Raw genomic sequence first — 15533 nt, 5'->3', positions numbered from 1 at the left:
CCATGAGAGATCACAGCAAAAAATGCTGGCTTTATTTGTGGTCTCCAAACATAAAGGAAATGCTACCTGCTCTTGACCCCTGCAAAGGCTCTGGAATTTCTGTTCTCAGGAGAAAAACACAGTTAAAATAGTTATGCTGTAATTTAAAGACACGTGTCTCCCAAACTAGGCCCTGGGGGCCTCTGTCGACTCTCTCATCGTAGGTCAATGACACTTAAAACTGACTTGGGGACAATTTAAAGCAGGGCTACTCAACTTTGGAAGCCCCAGGGGGTCACAATGATACTCACAGCACATGCTAAGGGCTGCAATTTAAGGCATATACATGCAAATATATGCAAATAGCTTCTTTTACACTGATGGGCATGAATATAAAGATTAAGCCTTAAGCCGCAGCACCGGACCCAAACATGGCCAGCGTGAGCCAGTCAGCACCTCTCAGGCTCTGCCCACAAGGCTAAGCAGCCAGCACTTCCCACAATGCCCCTGCGCTCCCAGCACCTCCTCCCTGGGGGCTAGAAACGCCGACACCCTGTACCTGTCTGTTCCAGCCAGCCCATCTATTTGCATCTTTCAATGCTCACCCTACCTGGGACAGGCCTTGCCATTGTGGAGCGTGGTCCCAGTGGAGGCCCTGTTCAAAGGATCCCGCCCACGGGCCACGTGTTGAGCCCCGCGTAAACCCAAACCGCACCGTGGGTCGCCATGGGCCGCGTGTTGAGTAGCCCTGATTTAGAGGGAGGCAAAAGATATTTTGGATCCATCATCATTTTCAATCAATCTTTCTTGCTTCTTGATGGGGCCACTGCCTCTAACTCCTCCTCCCTCCCGACTCCTCAAAGAACCATAAGCACTAGAGATACAAAACAGCTTCATGGTTGTAATTTATCTGGTGACACTTGTACAGCGATCCAAGCCGGCAGTGCAGCCAGCTGTTCCCGTCTAATCATCACCTGTTGCTCTTAGTCACACAGTCCCCAAATTATGACTAATCAGGGGATCACGCACAGAGGTTGTTAAATATTTTAATCCTAACAAGGGCCAGGCCATCCATGAGAGACTTCTCCGAAGATGCAATTTAGCATCAAAGTACTCTGTGATAGATCCTCGCTTTCTATGTAAGCCTTCTTTGCAATGCGCCCCCACTCTCCCTGCAAAGAAAGATCTCACAATAATTATATTTTCACATGAAGCGTTCCATTAGAAACCTGTTCCTCACCGGAGGAGTTGAAGGGAGGAAAGCTCGCCACCATGCATCCTTAGCAGCCTCCATTTATGATGGCCCCAGTGAGAAGGACTGAATGAACACTTCAATGCCTTCATTATGTCTCTTGCTTTAATGGTCCTGTGTGCCTTTGGAGGCGCAGAAGTCACTGCCGCTGCCTTACAGGCGCCTGAATATTTCTCTGTAATTTGAGCAGCACTGGGTTCTCACTGAAGTTCTTCAGTATGTCATCTGGTTGGGCTCATTTGATCTTCCCCATTTCCCCTTCCATTTTATAGTCTTTCCATTGGCAGCTGGAGAAAGCTTTTATCTAATTCTTGAACTCAGCCTTTAGTCAATGGGTATTTTATGGACTCACAGTGCAAAGCATTGGCAAACGTGAGCCCCAGCCATTAAAGAAATGGGCAGTATTTAAAGCTGACTTTGATTTCAGCGCAATTTTTTCTTCCTTTGTAATTTTTTTTTTTTAAAGAACAGAAGCAGCTGGATGGCGAAGGGAACAGATGAATCAATACCTACACAGGCCATTATTATTGCGGTGCTCACACCAAAGCAGGGTGCCATGCGAACACTAGGGAGAGACAGCCCTCTGCCCCAATGAGATCACCATCTAATCAGACCAGGCAAACAACAGGAGAAAGGACGGAATCATCCCCATCTGAAAGATAAGAAATTGACGCACGGAGACAGGAAGTGACTTGCCCAGGGTCACACTGCAGGGCTGTGGCAGAGCCAGGAATTGAACACAGACCTCCAGAATCAAGAACATCTGTCCTCTGCAGGGTGACCTGGCAGAGACAGAGAGTTCAAGTAAAATTGTGTGCACTACTTTGGTGGTGTCAGGATGGGGTTCCATGTCACAAAGATCTGCTGAACTCACACCACTTGTCCCTTTGCTGGCATCTTAGTGGAGGTGTCTGCCGTTCAATGGGTCATGGAGACACATGTCCACGGCAGGTCAGGACTGAGACAATTTAGCAGGGCAACACCAGGGAAGCCTGCAGTGCTACTTCCAGACACGCACCTGCGGGAAAATGCAAGGAGGAATTTGGTCTCTAGGGGTACGTCTAGACTACAGGCTTCTGTCGACAGAAGTTTTGTCGACAGATACTGTCGACAAAACTTCTGTCAACAAAGAGCGTCTAGACTACATTGAGTTCTGTCGACAAAGCAAGCTGCTTTGTCGACATGGTAGTGTAGACGCAAAGGACAGTTTACATGCAATAACACCTTCTGTCGACAGAAACTCTGTCGACAGAAGGTGTTATGCCTCGTAAAATGAGGTTTACCAGCGTCGACAAAACTGCTGAGTTCTGTCGACGTTATGTCGACAGAACTCAGTGGTAGTGTAGATGCAGGTATAGTTTTGTCGACAAAAGTCCACTTTTGTCGACAAAACTCTGTAGTCTAGACACACCCTAGGATAGGAACTCGCGTACTGCCCTGGGTGGTGGGTGAACGCCCAAGATGGGGAAGGCAAACCCCAGCACCTCCGCTCTGCTTGGCCCTGCTTCTTCTGCAACCCTCCCCCTGCCCTGTGGAGCCAAGCCTGGCTCCCACCCCAGGTTACTGCCCCCCTAGTCCACTCAACATCCCTTAATCTCACCGGCCCGCTGGAGAACTGAGCAGTCATGCCACATCCCTCTCAGGCGGTGGGGACCTGGGCAGTTTGGGGAAGGCAGTACTTTCCCTTGCCTACATTAACCACCGCCCATGCACACTGCCCTGACAGGCACCTGGAGAACAGAGATAGACAAAGCTTTTCATCACCACATTTTTGACCAAACACATTTTCTAATTCTAGGAATTTGTTTTTCACCTGTCGCTAAAGGGTTTTCTTGTGGGGCGGGTGGAAATCACTAATTTGCAGGGGCCAGATGTTTACTTAATATCCCCCAAAAGTTGAAGAAATGGTGTGATGTAAACAATAAATGCCACTGCAGTCTTTAAGGGCGAAGGGGAATAAATTCCCAGCATGGAGGAATGGATGGCTTCATCTCACACCCCTTTCACCAGCACAAAGATACTCAAAATTGTACTTCACTGAATCTCGCAAATTAAAGTCCTGTTATGTCCCATTTAGTCCATGCCCCTGGCAATGCAGAATTGTTCACTACAGGGTATTTTCTATTGCTTTGTTCAGTCTAGTTTTTAATTTCCCATTGTTAATAGAATGTTCTTTATATGCAAAAGAAGGCGTTCCACTTGTGCAAAAGCTCTGTCCTGAGGTGCCTTTCAGAGCCTAAAGTCTGAATTCCCTGCTTCCACCCCCCCTAAAGATATCTGTCCTTCTCCAATGAAGGGTGTCCCAGGAAACCAATCAACAAGTTATTTTAAAACTCCTCTCCTTATACAAACGGTGGGCTGCAGGATTTGAGGCAGAAGCCACAGGGATTTCTGAAGGAAGCCGAGCTGATACTAATTAATATGTCTGGTTCAAAAGCAATTATGCCAATTACATCTTTAATTTAATCATGGCAAAATTTGGGACTCTGAGAAAATGTGAATAAATAGTGCTAAAAATATTAACATTTCCCTGACGAGCATCCCCACCGGATCCTGGCTGAGTGAGTGCCACTAAAAGCTATACTTACCCAGCCATCTTCGGCAGGGATTTTGTCTGAAAACTGCGGGGCTAGTACTGAGAACAGACTTGTGCGATTTACAGACTCCTCCATTCTCCACTTGCCCGGGGTCTGCACATGGCTGAAGCCAAGACACAAGTGTTGATCCTTGTTGGGTCTGTAAACAGGGCTTCTGTCAACTAGCCTTGCCTGGCTCAGCAGGCATTTGCTCTGTGACTCGCATCTTAGCTTCAAGTCTTTTGCAGAGCTACCTCAAGGTCAGGGAAGAGGGGTTACACTTTCTAGGGCAGCCGGACGTCTGCATTTTCAATAGGCTGTTTCCAGAAGCTCCTGTACTTGTACCTTATTCCACTCCCTCCGCCTCATGCTTTTGTTGGCAGTGTGGGACTGGGAAGTCCTTTGCCATGACTTTCATAAGTGGCTTGTAACTCTAAATCTGATGAGGTTCAACAAGGTCAAGTGCATCTGGGACGGAAGACTCTCAAGCATTGTTACAGGCTGGGGACCGACTGGCTAAGTAGCAGTTCAGCAGAAAAGGACTTGGGGATTACAGTGGATGAGAAGATGGATATGAGTCAACAGTCAAATGTGTCCTTGTAGCCAAGAAGGCATGCATATTAGGGTGCATTAGGAGAAGCATTGCCAGCAGATCCAAGGAAGTGATTATTCCCTTCTATTTGGCACTCGTGAGGCCACATCTGGAGTATTGCGTCCATTTCTGGGTCCCCTACTACAGAAAGGATGTGGACGCATTGGAGAGGGTCTGGCGGAGGGCAACTAAAATGATGAGAGGGCTGAAGCACATGACCTATGAAGAGAGGTTGAGGAATGTGGGTTTATTTAGTCTGCAGAAGAGAAGAGTGAGGGGGGATTTGATAGCAGCCTTCAACTTCCTGAAGGGAGGTTCCAAAGAGGATGGAGGGTATGTCTACACTACCCTCCTAATTCGAACTAGGAGGGTAATGTAGTCATCCGCACTTGCAAATGAAGCCCGGGATTTGAATTTTCCGGGCTTCATTTGCATGAAGCCGGCCGGCGCCATTTTTAAATGCCAGCAGTTTGAACCCCGTGCCGCACGGCTACACGCGGCATGGAGTAGCTAGTTCGGATTAGGCTACACGCAGCACGGAGTAGCTAGTTCGGATTAGGCTTCCTAATCCGAACTAGCTGTACTCCTTATTCCACGAGGAGTACAGCTAGTTCGGATTAGGAAGCCTAATCCGAACTAGCTACTCCGTGCCGCGTGTAGCCGCGCGGCACGGGGTTCGAACTGCCGGCATTTAAAAATGGCGCCGGCCGGCTTCATGCAAATGAAGCCCGGGAAATTCAAATCCCAGGCTTCATTTGCAAGTGCGGTATGCCTACATTACCCTCCTAGTTCGAATTAGGAGGGTAGTGTAGACATACCCGGAGTGAAGCTGTTCACAGTTGTGACGGATGGAAAACAAGGAGCAAAAGGTCTCAGGTTACAGTGGGGGAGGTCTAGGTGGGATATTAGGAAAAACTATTTCCCTAAGAGGGTGATGAACTACAGGAACGGGTTACCTAGGGTGGTGGTGGAATCTCCTTCCCTAGAGGATTTTAAGTCCTGGCTTGACAAAGCCTTGGCTGGGATGATTGAGTTGGTCCTGCTTTGGGTAGAGGGCTGGACTCGATGACCTCCTGAGGTCTCTTCCAGCCCTAGGATTCTATAATTCTATGATTTGGGGGCCCAACCTGAGATGCCATAAAGGGGCCCTGTGCTGAACACCCACTGTCTGAAATGCAGACTGTCCCTGTGCCATGTGCCCACTGTGAAATGCAGACTAGCCCAGTGCCCAGCACCCACTTTTGGAAATGCAGACTTCTTTATCAGGGGTCTCAAGCTGAGTTCCCAAAACTTGAGATTTTCCCAAACCACTACTCACATCGGAAACTTGGCCAAGCTTGTCCCTGCAGTGAGTGCCTAGCTCCATGTGCATTTCTGCTCTGCCTTTCCTGCTCCGTTATGCCCTTCTCATACAACCTCCCTAACAACAAAGCTTTTGCTTTCCATCTGCCACCACAGGTTCAGCCCCTACGAGTGGTACGACGCTCACCCCTGCAATCCGGGGTCAGACATCGTGGAGAATAACTTTACTCTGCTCAACAGCTTCTGGTTTGGAATGGGAGCGCTAATGCAGCAAGGTACGGCTGTCTTCCCCTGTCCCCCACACCCTGCTATTTTCTGTGACCAAGGGAGCTTTTGCTTGGTGTTTGAGTTGTGACAGGAGCAAGTTAAAACATAGTTGTGCTTGTCAAAAACAACTGACTGTAGCAAAAAGAATAATGCAACAGCCCTGGGCCCTGGTTGTCACCCAGCAATAGAGCCGCCGAGAGAAGCTGTGTCACTGCTCACTGACAAGCACAGACATTGGGTTTGAAATTGTGGCGTTTGTCTCGTAACAATTACAGAAGTGCTTGTCAACACCGGCTTTTTGTCTCCGTGCCGGGAAGGCAGTTAGCTGCGGGAACTGGGAAAATAGCTCTCCTCTGACAGTTTTACGGCTCATGGTATCCACTGTGGAGTGAAGTATTTGTCTCTCCTATTACTCTTTCTGATTGAGATATACTATACACATGTGGCTTGCTAAGACAGAAGCAACTCTCCGGAGAGTTGATTGGATGGCGTGTGTTGCATACTGTGCAGGGCTTTGCGTTATTCAGCTACACATATGCCTGTCAGCCTAGTGCAAATAAGGCCAGAAAGGGGTTAATTAGATTAACGCCTAAGCCCAGGTCTACACTGAAGGGAAAGGTTGGATTAAGATACACAACTCCAGCTATGTTAATTATGTAGCTGGAGTTAACGTACCTCACTTTATGTTTTCCCACCATCCCCACAGCAGGAGGTCAACAAGAGAAAACGCTCCTTTCAGCTTCCTTTACTCCACATGAGGATCAGGAGTAGTGGCACCAACAGTGACCCCCTCTGAGTTTGATTTAGCGGGTCTTTACTAGACCTGCTAAATCAAACTCCAGAAGAAAGGTAGTGTCAATCTTCCGCATAGTGAAGACGTGGCCTAAGTGGAGTTAATCTGTTTAATGGAAACCAGCCCAGAAGGGTGGGGGCTATGTATAGCATTATTCACTGCATGATTTTAATTTCATTTGTAGATTCTATTCATGGGCTTTGTGTAGCTGGCAGGAAATAGGGAAGAAAGGGTGTTACACACTAGTCGGGCAGAGACATGTGGCAGAACTAACCCAGCCTGAGATATGAAGCCAGATGCCTTAGCCTGAGGCTCGGGTCCAGAGGCTCTCCAGAAAACTTGGACAGTTCCTCATGTGTCAGAGTCAGAGGAGACTGGGGCTGAAGGACTCTTCTTTGCTCACCCACCAGAGACTAGGGTGTTCTTTTTCATCTTATCTCCTCACATGGGTGGAGGCAGGCATGTACTCACCTCCTGCTCTGAATTATCGAAAACAGAGATTGCTTCCACTGTGGAAGCAGCTAGGGAAGTGCCTGGTCTCTGGTAAGATTGGCCAAGCTAGAATACTTCCAAGGGACTGTCAGTTAAAGCCATGCTGCCCGATCTGCCATCAGCAGAGAGCTTCGGCTTTATGCTTCTCAGTATAAAGAAGCCCCTTTTCTATGACCGTTCTCTTTCTACCCGCCAAGTAAAAAAGCATAAGAACATTAGAACAGCCAGACTGGGTCAGACCAAAGGTCCATCTAGCCCAGTATCCTGTCTGCTGACAGTGACCAATGACAGGTGGCCCCAGAGGGAAAGAACAGAACAGGGAAACATCAAGTAATCCCTCCCCTGTCACCCATTACCAGCCTCTGACAAACACTTGGGACACCATTCCTACCCATCCTGACTAATAGCCATAAATGTATCTAGCTCTTTTTTTGAACCCTGTTAAAGTCCTGGCTTTCACAACATCCTCTGGCAAGGAGTTCCACAGGTTGACTGTGCATTGTGTGAAGATATACTTCCTTTTATTTGTTTTAAACCTGCTACCTATTAATTTCAACCAACCTATTAAGTTCTGAAATCATCCCGGCCCTGTTGAACACCTGTTACAAATCTCATCTAGCTGAGCAGGCCGTGGCATAGGATTGAGGGTGGTTTCGCTCTGGTTGGGAGGTATAGTGACAGTGTTAAGCTGTACTAGTTACGTGATGGGTGACTGGAAGTGCTCTGAAGGGAAGGAGAAGGCAGCTACTGCTGCTGCTGCTTTGGATGGTTTATGTTTGGCCACTCCAGTGTCAAATGGAGTTTGACATCAAAATTGTACACAGATGCCAAGAGTGCCCAGAGCATGGGACGGAGTTGCCAGTGCGTCAAACTGATATTAAGAATGAATAAATAAATAAAGTGAGTTACAAAATCTTCAAGGTCCAAGATTCAGCCAGGCCTGACCCTCACCTCTTTGTGGGAGTGAAGTTTTGCACCCGCTTCTTTTTGTACCAGTAGTTTCTTGTGGATGCGGGATCCCCCATTTAGCTCTGCACTAGCTGCAGGAGCAAGGGGGTAACTTATCCACACACATGCAAAAACAACTACAATATGGCTGCAATTTTTAGAGGCACAAGCTCTGTTAGAAATAGGGAGTCTCTCTTCTGAGAAATATACCCCTAAAGAATCAGCCGGAGGTGCATTTGCAGGTGTGCATAGGTTTGTGTGTGCGAGAGAGGGAGAAATAGCCACTCTGAATGTTAAAATGAAAACACATTATTTTACAAAGCAACTCAGCAGTTTAAATTCACCAGTTGCTCCGCCTCCCCCGCCATCTCTTTCATTGATAACACACCTTTAATAAGGTAAGCAATTTATTTACATTCGGGAAGATCTAACCTCCCTCACACCATTCATTGGGTCTTACACAATGCATGAGGTCGAAGTTGTGGTTCCCACATGGTTACTCCATCTTAGTATTGCACTGAAGGGAGAACAGAGAATAGACAGACCCTAAAAGAACAGAACCCTTTGGCTATGTCTACACCACAAGTTTTTTTGGCAGAAATATGCTAATGAGGGACACATTAGCATAAGTCGCGACATCATTAACATAAAGATCCAGGACAGGCATAAGGATCTTGCAGAAAATAGGGGGTTTGCACAAAACGGAAGCAGCTACACTGCTTCTTTTTGTGCAAAAACCCCTTGTGCAAAAAGAAACAGCAGAAAATATGCTAATGATGTTGTGACTTATGCTAATGAGTCCCTCATTAGCATATTTTCTGCCCAAAAAAACTTGTAGTGTAGATGTAGCCTCTGAGTAAGGCTTTGGTCATTCACTTCATACTGCATCCAAAATACAACCCAAGGGTTTCAGCTCAGTGAATTGAGAAGAATTTCAAAAGCTAAAAACTCATCCACCTCAGGGTCATCTTTAGGATGTATGAGGCCCTATGCAGTACTATTAAACAGGTGCCCCTGTGACTGATGGCAGCTCGGGGGGTGAGGGGGTGGTTTTTTTTAGAGACGTGATTTTATAATCTTCAGCCACACTTTAATGACGTATTTTAAAGCAAATTTTATACTCAGGCCCTGTAGCCTGACACAGTAAATTCAGACACTGACAGGATATACCTGGGGTTGGCAAATACTTATTAAATGGCTTCATTACCATTTGAATGGCTCTCTCAAATGTTGGCTACGTCTACATTGGCAAGACTTTGCGCAAATACTTTTTAACGCAAGAGTTTTTGCGTTAAAGTATTTGCGCAAGAGAGCGTCTACACTGGCGTGTGCTTTTGCGCAAGAGATGTGCTTTTGCGCAAGAGCATCTGTGCCAGTGTAGACGCTCTCTTGCACAAGAAAGCTTCGATGGCCATTTTAGCCATCAGGCTTTCTTGCGCAAGAAATTAATGTTGCCTGTCTACACTGGTCTCTTCCGCAAGAACAGTTTGCTCAAAAGGGCTTATTCCTGAGCGGGAGCATCAAAGTTCTTGTGCAAGAGGCACTGATTTCTTACATTAGAACATCAGTGTTCTTGCGCAAGAACTCGCGGACAGTGTAGACAGGCGGCAAGTTTTTGCGCAAAAGCGGCTGCTTTTGTGCAAAATCTTGCCAATGTAGACACAGCTGTTCAGTGTTATGCTAATAGCTCTGACAGGCTTTTTCACTGTTAAGTTAACTAGATCCTCTCCAGAGGAAGCAGAGCCACACAACAGGGATAGGAAGAGCAGGGAAGGTGGACATTAAGACCCAGTGGTGCCCCAAATTTTCAGGTGCCCTACGCAACTAGCTATTATGTGTATGGGTAAGGACATCCCTGCATTCACCAATCCTTGGCACCGGTAATTTATAAAATACACGATAGCTGCCAATTAAATAACTGAAACTGCCTTCAAACAGCTGTTTCCTTGGCTAGCAATGTAAATGCTCATCCTCTAGGGAGAGCTATATCATGAAAGTACAGTCTGTGGTATCTTTCCTCTCCCACATGTCTTCTCCACATACCCACAGCCCCCTTGTTTATATCTGGAGGGGTACGGATATTCGCAGATCGTTTTTGCAGATGCGGATACCAATTTTGTATCTGCACGGGGCTCAACTCGTCTACGTCCCATTCTTGAGGAAGCTGAGCACCATTTGACAAAACGTACTGGGGTGCTTTTCCAGCCCGCCCTTCCATGCTGCCTGCATGAGTGACTGTTCGAGGGGTTCTTTGCTACCATGGTTACAGGAACCTTAGCAATAGGATGGATGGATTAGAGCCGAGCTGTTCCGAGGAGAGGACAGGCTTAGCTGGAGACTTCCCTTGATTAGAGCCTTCCGACTTTCAAACACCAACGTTCAAAGTAAGTATACCAGAACTGACAAGCTGCCAAGGCCCAGCGGTAGGGCCCAGTTTGTGGCAGAGACCCAGAATGCAGGACATACAAGAATTACCAATGCCAAAACCAAACAGCTGCTGGATTCCTTTGTTCATGTGACCGGATCCGTTTACAGCCTCAGTCTCAGGAGGTTTTATCCTTTGTTATGAATCATTTTCTGTAGGCCAGGTGAGAGGCCACCAGGGAACTTTGGGACTGAAATACGGGCTGTGTGCGAGGGATGACTTCAGTGAGTTCAGAAATAACCCAGCTCCGGCTGTGTGCAAAGCAGGGGTTGGCGCTCGGCCCTACTTGGGTGTCATTTGTCTGGTTGCCTGTCCAGGAAAGATAGTGACACTGAAGAACAATATCTAATCATTTGTTGGAAAGAGACGTATTCTAACCAATTTTTTAAGGTTAAAAGGCAAATTAGTTTGTACAAAAACTGGCTAATCCAGGGATGAGAAACCTTTTTTAGGTCGGGGGCCGCACAAAAGTGAAAAGCATAAAACACACCCAAGCCTCACATTCCTCTCACACACCAGAACCTGGGGGGTGGGGGGGCAGGCTAGTAGATTTGGGGGTGGGAGGCTACACTCTGTGGTGGAGTCAAAAATGAAGAGTTCAGTGTGTGGGAGGGGGCTTCCAGGAAGCAAGCTTGGGGTGTAGGGTCTGGGGGGGAGGAAGGGTGCAGGCGCAGGCTGGGGGTGGGAGGTAGGATACAAGAGCAAGCTGGGGGTGCAGGGCCTGCGTTGGAGGTTGGATGCAGGGCTGGAGTGCTAGCTCCCCAATGCTGAGGGGAGCCCCAACCTATGTGACCTAGTCCCCAGCCCATTGGTTGTAATCCTTTTTTCAAGGACTAGTGTAGTCCTTTTTTCCAGACTCTTAACCTCCATTGGGAATAATTCTGCTTCTCGCTCAGCACATAATGGGACCAAATCTGGTCTGCAAGCAGCCGCAGATCCATAGGCCCACTGTGCCCTGGAAGAACCAGGGAAACTCACTCCCATCCCACGTTACCAGGCAAGGTGATTTGCCGAGTATGGCTCCTCACAGCTCCTGTACAACCTCTGCTTTTCCATCTGGGCTCTTCAGTCACTTGTCAAGCACCATCTAGTTTTAACGTTTGCCCAGACTGGAGCAAACAGTTGGGCTATGTCTAGACTGCAGGCTTCTTTCGAAAGAGGCTCTTTCGAAAGCATCTTCCGAAAGAGCCTCTTTCGAAAGATCGCGTCTAGACTGCAGGCGGATCTTTCGAAAGAGCAAGCCGCTTTTTCGAAAGAGAGCACCCAGCAGTCTGGATGCTCTCTTTCGAGGAAGCCCTATTTACATTGAAGAACGCCTTCTTTCGAAAGAGGAACTTTCGAAAGAAGGAGTTCTTCCTCGTGAAACGAGGTTTACCGCCATCGAAAGAAAAGCCACGTTCTTTCGAAATAATTTCGAAAGAACACGGCTTGAGTCTGGACGCAGGGGAAGTTTTTTCGGGAAAAGGCTACTTTTCCCGAAAAAACCCCTGAGTCTGGACACAGCCATAGTGAGAAGAGTGATAGAAGAGTGAGCTCTGATGGTAAAGGGATGGCTAGATTCAGATTGTGAGAGGTGCCATGGGGGGTAGTGTGACTTACTAGGGCTACAAAACCCTCCCGCTGTGCTGTAGACAGAAAACTTTATGCTGCGCCAAAACTTGTCTCTCTAATTTCACATAAGGCCTGGTACAGAGGAATGTAATGTATCACACGTGATTAATTCTGAATTATTTCACCCAGATCCACTTATATTCACTTATATTCATGGCAGGGAAACTGAAAGAACCCAAAGCTTAAGTGACATCCACCATAAATATTGCTGTGTTCCCCTTGCTGGCACTGTAGCAATATTGAAACAAAGATTCTTCCCAAAGCTGGACAAGGGCAGTAGCTAGGGAGACATGGTAGCAGGGTGAATCCCTCCCTTACTGGATGCAGTTAAATTAGAGATCCTGTATTGATATTGTTTTTAACTCCATTTTGCCTCTAATTCCAAAGTGATTTTCAAAGCTACTCCTTCAGCCGCATCAAAGGGTGAGATGGAACAGAACAGGAGTAAGTTCTCAATGAGAACTGAAATGACAATACTGCTTCCACAGGCACCTAATGTAGGGAAAAGGCTGAAAGCTGAACCTCTCTAGTCCGGCACCCTCGGGACATGGTGGGTGCCGAACCATAGAATTTGGCAGACCACAGGAGGTCAATATTGTCTAGCAGCATTACCAACACTACCCCTGTCTAGTGGGCTCTTAGAAGACATTTAGGGTATGTCTAGACTACATCCCTCTGTCGCCAGAGGGATGTAAATTAGACATACCGACATTGCAAATGAAGCTGGGATTTAAATCTCCCGTGCTTCATATGAATAAAAATGGCTGCTGCATTTTGCCAAGTCAGCAGTTGGCAAAAAGCAGCTGTCAAGACGGGGATCAGGCGACAAAGAAAGCCGTTGTCGCCCAATCCTCGTCTTGACAGCTACTTTTTGCCCACAAATTGCTGACTCAGTAAATCGCGGCAGCCATTTTTATTCAACTGAAGGGCGGGAGACTGAAATACTCGCTTCATTTGCAATGTCCGAATATCTAATTTACATCCCTCTGGCGACAGAGGGATGTAGTCTAGACATACCCCTGGGGTAAATTAGGGTATGTCTACACTAGCCCCCTAGTTCGAACTAGGGAGGCTAATGTAGGCATTCGAAGTTGCAAATCAAGCCTGGGATTTAAATATCCCGCGATTGATTTACATCTTTCCGGTCGTTCGCCATTTTTTGAAATTTACAAGTCTGGACTAACTGCCCGTGTCTACACGTGGCAGGGACCTGGTATTTCGAATTAAAGCCCTAAATCGAACTACCTATTTAAATCCCGGGCTTGATTTACAACTTCAAATGCCTACATTAGCCTCCCTAGTTCAAACTAGGGAGCTAGTGTAGACATACCCTTAGAGCTAAATCACAGCATAGAACACTGAGAGCCAGGACTGGTGACTAGTATCAGAGGGGTTGCCGTGTTAGTCTGGATCTGCAAAAGCAACAAGTAGTCCTGTAGCACCTTAGGGTACATCTACACTAGCTCGTTGGTTCGAGCTAGGTAGGATAATGAGGGCAAGCGGAGTTGCAAATGAAACCCAGGATTTAAATATCCCGGGCTTCGTTTGCATGTTCCCGGGCGCTGCCATTTTTAAATCCCTCTGAGTCCGAACTCAGTGCCCGCGGCTACACACGGCACGGAATAGGTAGTTCGAATTAAAGATCCTAATTCGAACTACCGTTACTCCTCATTCTACGAGAGAATGAGTATGATGCATCTGTACATGCATCTGCCGAAGTGGGTCTTTGCCCATGAAAGCTTATGCTCCAATACATCTGTTCGTCTATAAGGTGCTACAGGACTGTGAACTAACTTTATGGGACTGTGGGAAACTTGGCCACGCCCATGATAAGTCGACATCCGGCTCACTAACATCATGCCGGACCACGGATGTTGCCGGACTAGAGAGTGCTGGGCTAAAGAAGTTCCACCTGTACCGTACTTTAATGCCTCGCTCTTTAAATTACCTTACAGAATCCAACTTTCCATGGAAATTGCAGATCAGAAATGTCCTCTGACTGCAGCTATTTCAAACCCAATCCCTTGCCCCCAGTTTTAATAAGTGTCTCAAGAGCTTGCAGAAACTACAGCCCATTTAGCCCTTCATCTCTGTTCAGTCAAAGTCATTCCAAACATGTTACACCTTTCATGCTGTATAATACCTCCTACTTTTCTACCTCCAGAAGCTATTCAAAGTAATGGATCCTGATGATTTCTTTCTTGCACTGTGATTTTTTTAAAGCTTGTGTATTTGAATACCCGCCCCCCCCCCTTGCAGAATGAGGCCTTTGAGAAGTAATGCACATAAAAGCAAAGCGCTCTTTAAATGGCAGAGCAAAACACTCACGGAAGTTCATAAATGGCTTGCTATTTAAATCTCATAAAAGCAGCCTCGTTAATTACTTCAGTTTTGCAGGTTTCCTGTAAATTGTGCACTGTACCCAAGGTCAGCAATAAAGAGAGAAAATTCTGCAACTGCTACAGAAAAAAAAAACAGATTTCCTTGCATGCAAGATGTTTGGGTAATTTGCATTAGAAACAATTGGCTTAATTTGTGCAGTTGTTACAGTTCAGCAGTGTGACCTAGTGCTTGAAATATGTACTGTTATCTTTTTATTTCTTTTCTCTCTTTATTTTCGGATGCCTTTAAACTGCTTTTCCCTACTCTCCCAGGGTCTGAACTGATGCCCAAAGCGCTGTCTACACGGATCATTGGCGGCATCTGGTGGTTCTTCACGCTCATCATCATCTCGTCCTACACAGCCAACCTTGCTGCCTTCCTGACTGTGGAGAGAATGGAATCCCCCATCGACTCGGCAGATGATTTGGCAAAGCAAACGAAAATAGAGTATGGAGCTGTGAAGGATGGAGCGACTATGACCTTCTTCAAGGTGAGATCGAACATATGCATTGCCCCCTTGAGACAGAAATGCAAATAGTCAATGAATAGCACCAATGCAATGTTCTTAGAGCCAGGGGAGTAAGAGCAGAGAAAAGCCAGCTAAGTCACCTAGTCCATTTCACCTCCTCTTAACACAAGATTGTTCCTCTTGCATTTTTGCTAGGAATTTGTCCACACCCATTATAAGTCACCCAGGTTATGGACCATACATTGCTGGCTTCTGCCATAAATGGTATTAAAAATTTTAAATGGCATTGATTTTACAGCTTCAGAGATACAAATGACAATATGCAATGCAAGCTCAGATGCTCCAGATGGAAGGTGTATTCCCAAATCAAGGCAGAGTGTCTGTACAGCTTATACTAAAGTCTTCCAGAAAGTCCTATTTTCCCCAGGCATCTTCCAGACCTTCA

At 46.7% G+C, this 15533-nt stretch overlaps 1 protein-coding gene across 2 annotated transcripts in view; it reads left to right on the top strand.

Moving 5' to 3' along the window:
• The window catches only part of GRIK3 (glutamate ionotropic receptor kainate type subunit 3), a 314080-nt gene that overhangs the window by 277147 nt on the left and 21400 nt on the right, over positions 1-15533 (top strand). For both annotated transcript variants that reach the window (XM_006134255.5, XM_075908606.2), the window contains exons 12-13: positions 5858-5976; positions 14892-15109. In XM_006134255.5, the coding sequence (XP_006134317.2) occupies positions 5858-5976; positions 14892-15109 (337 nt within the window). The remainder of the gene's footprint in view (positions 1-5857; positions 5977-14891; positions 15110-15533) is intronic.

This window comes from Pelodiscus sinensis, chromosome 26 (genome assembly GCF_052426305.1).
Source record: "Pelodiscus sinensis isolate ZL-2025 chromosome 26, ASM5242630v1, whole genome shotgun sequence".
Taxonomy (NCBI): Eukaryota; Metazoa; Chordata; order Testudines; family Trionychidae; genus Pelodiscus; species Pelodiscus sinensis.
Note: the sequence above shows the minus strand (reverse complement) of the source record. Positions and strands in the feature narration are given on the sequence as shown.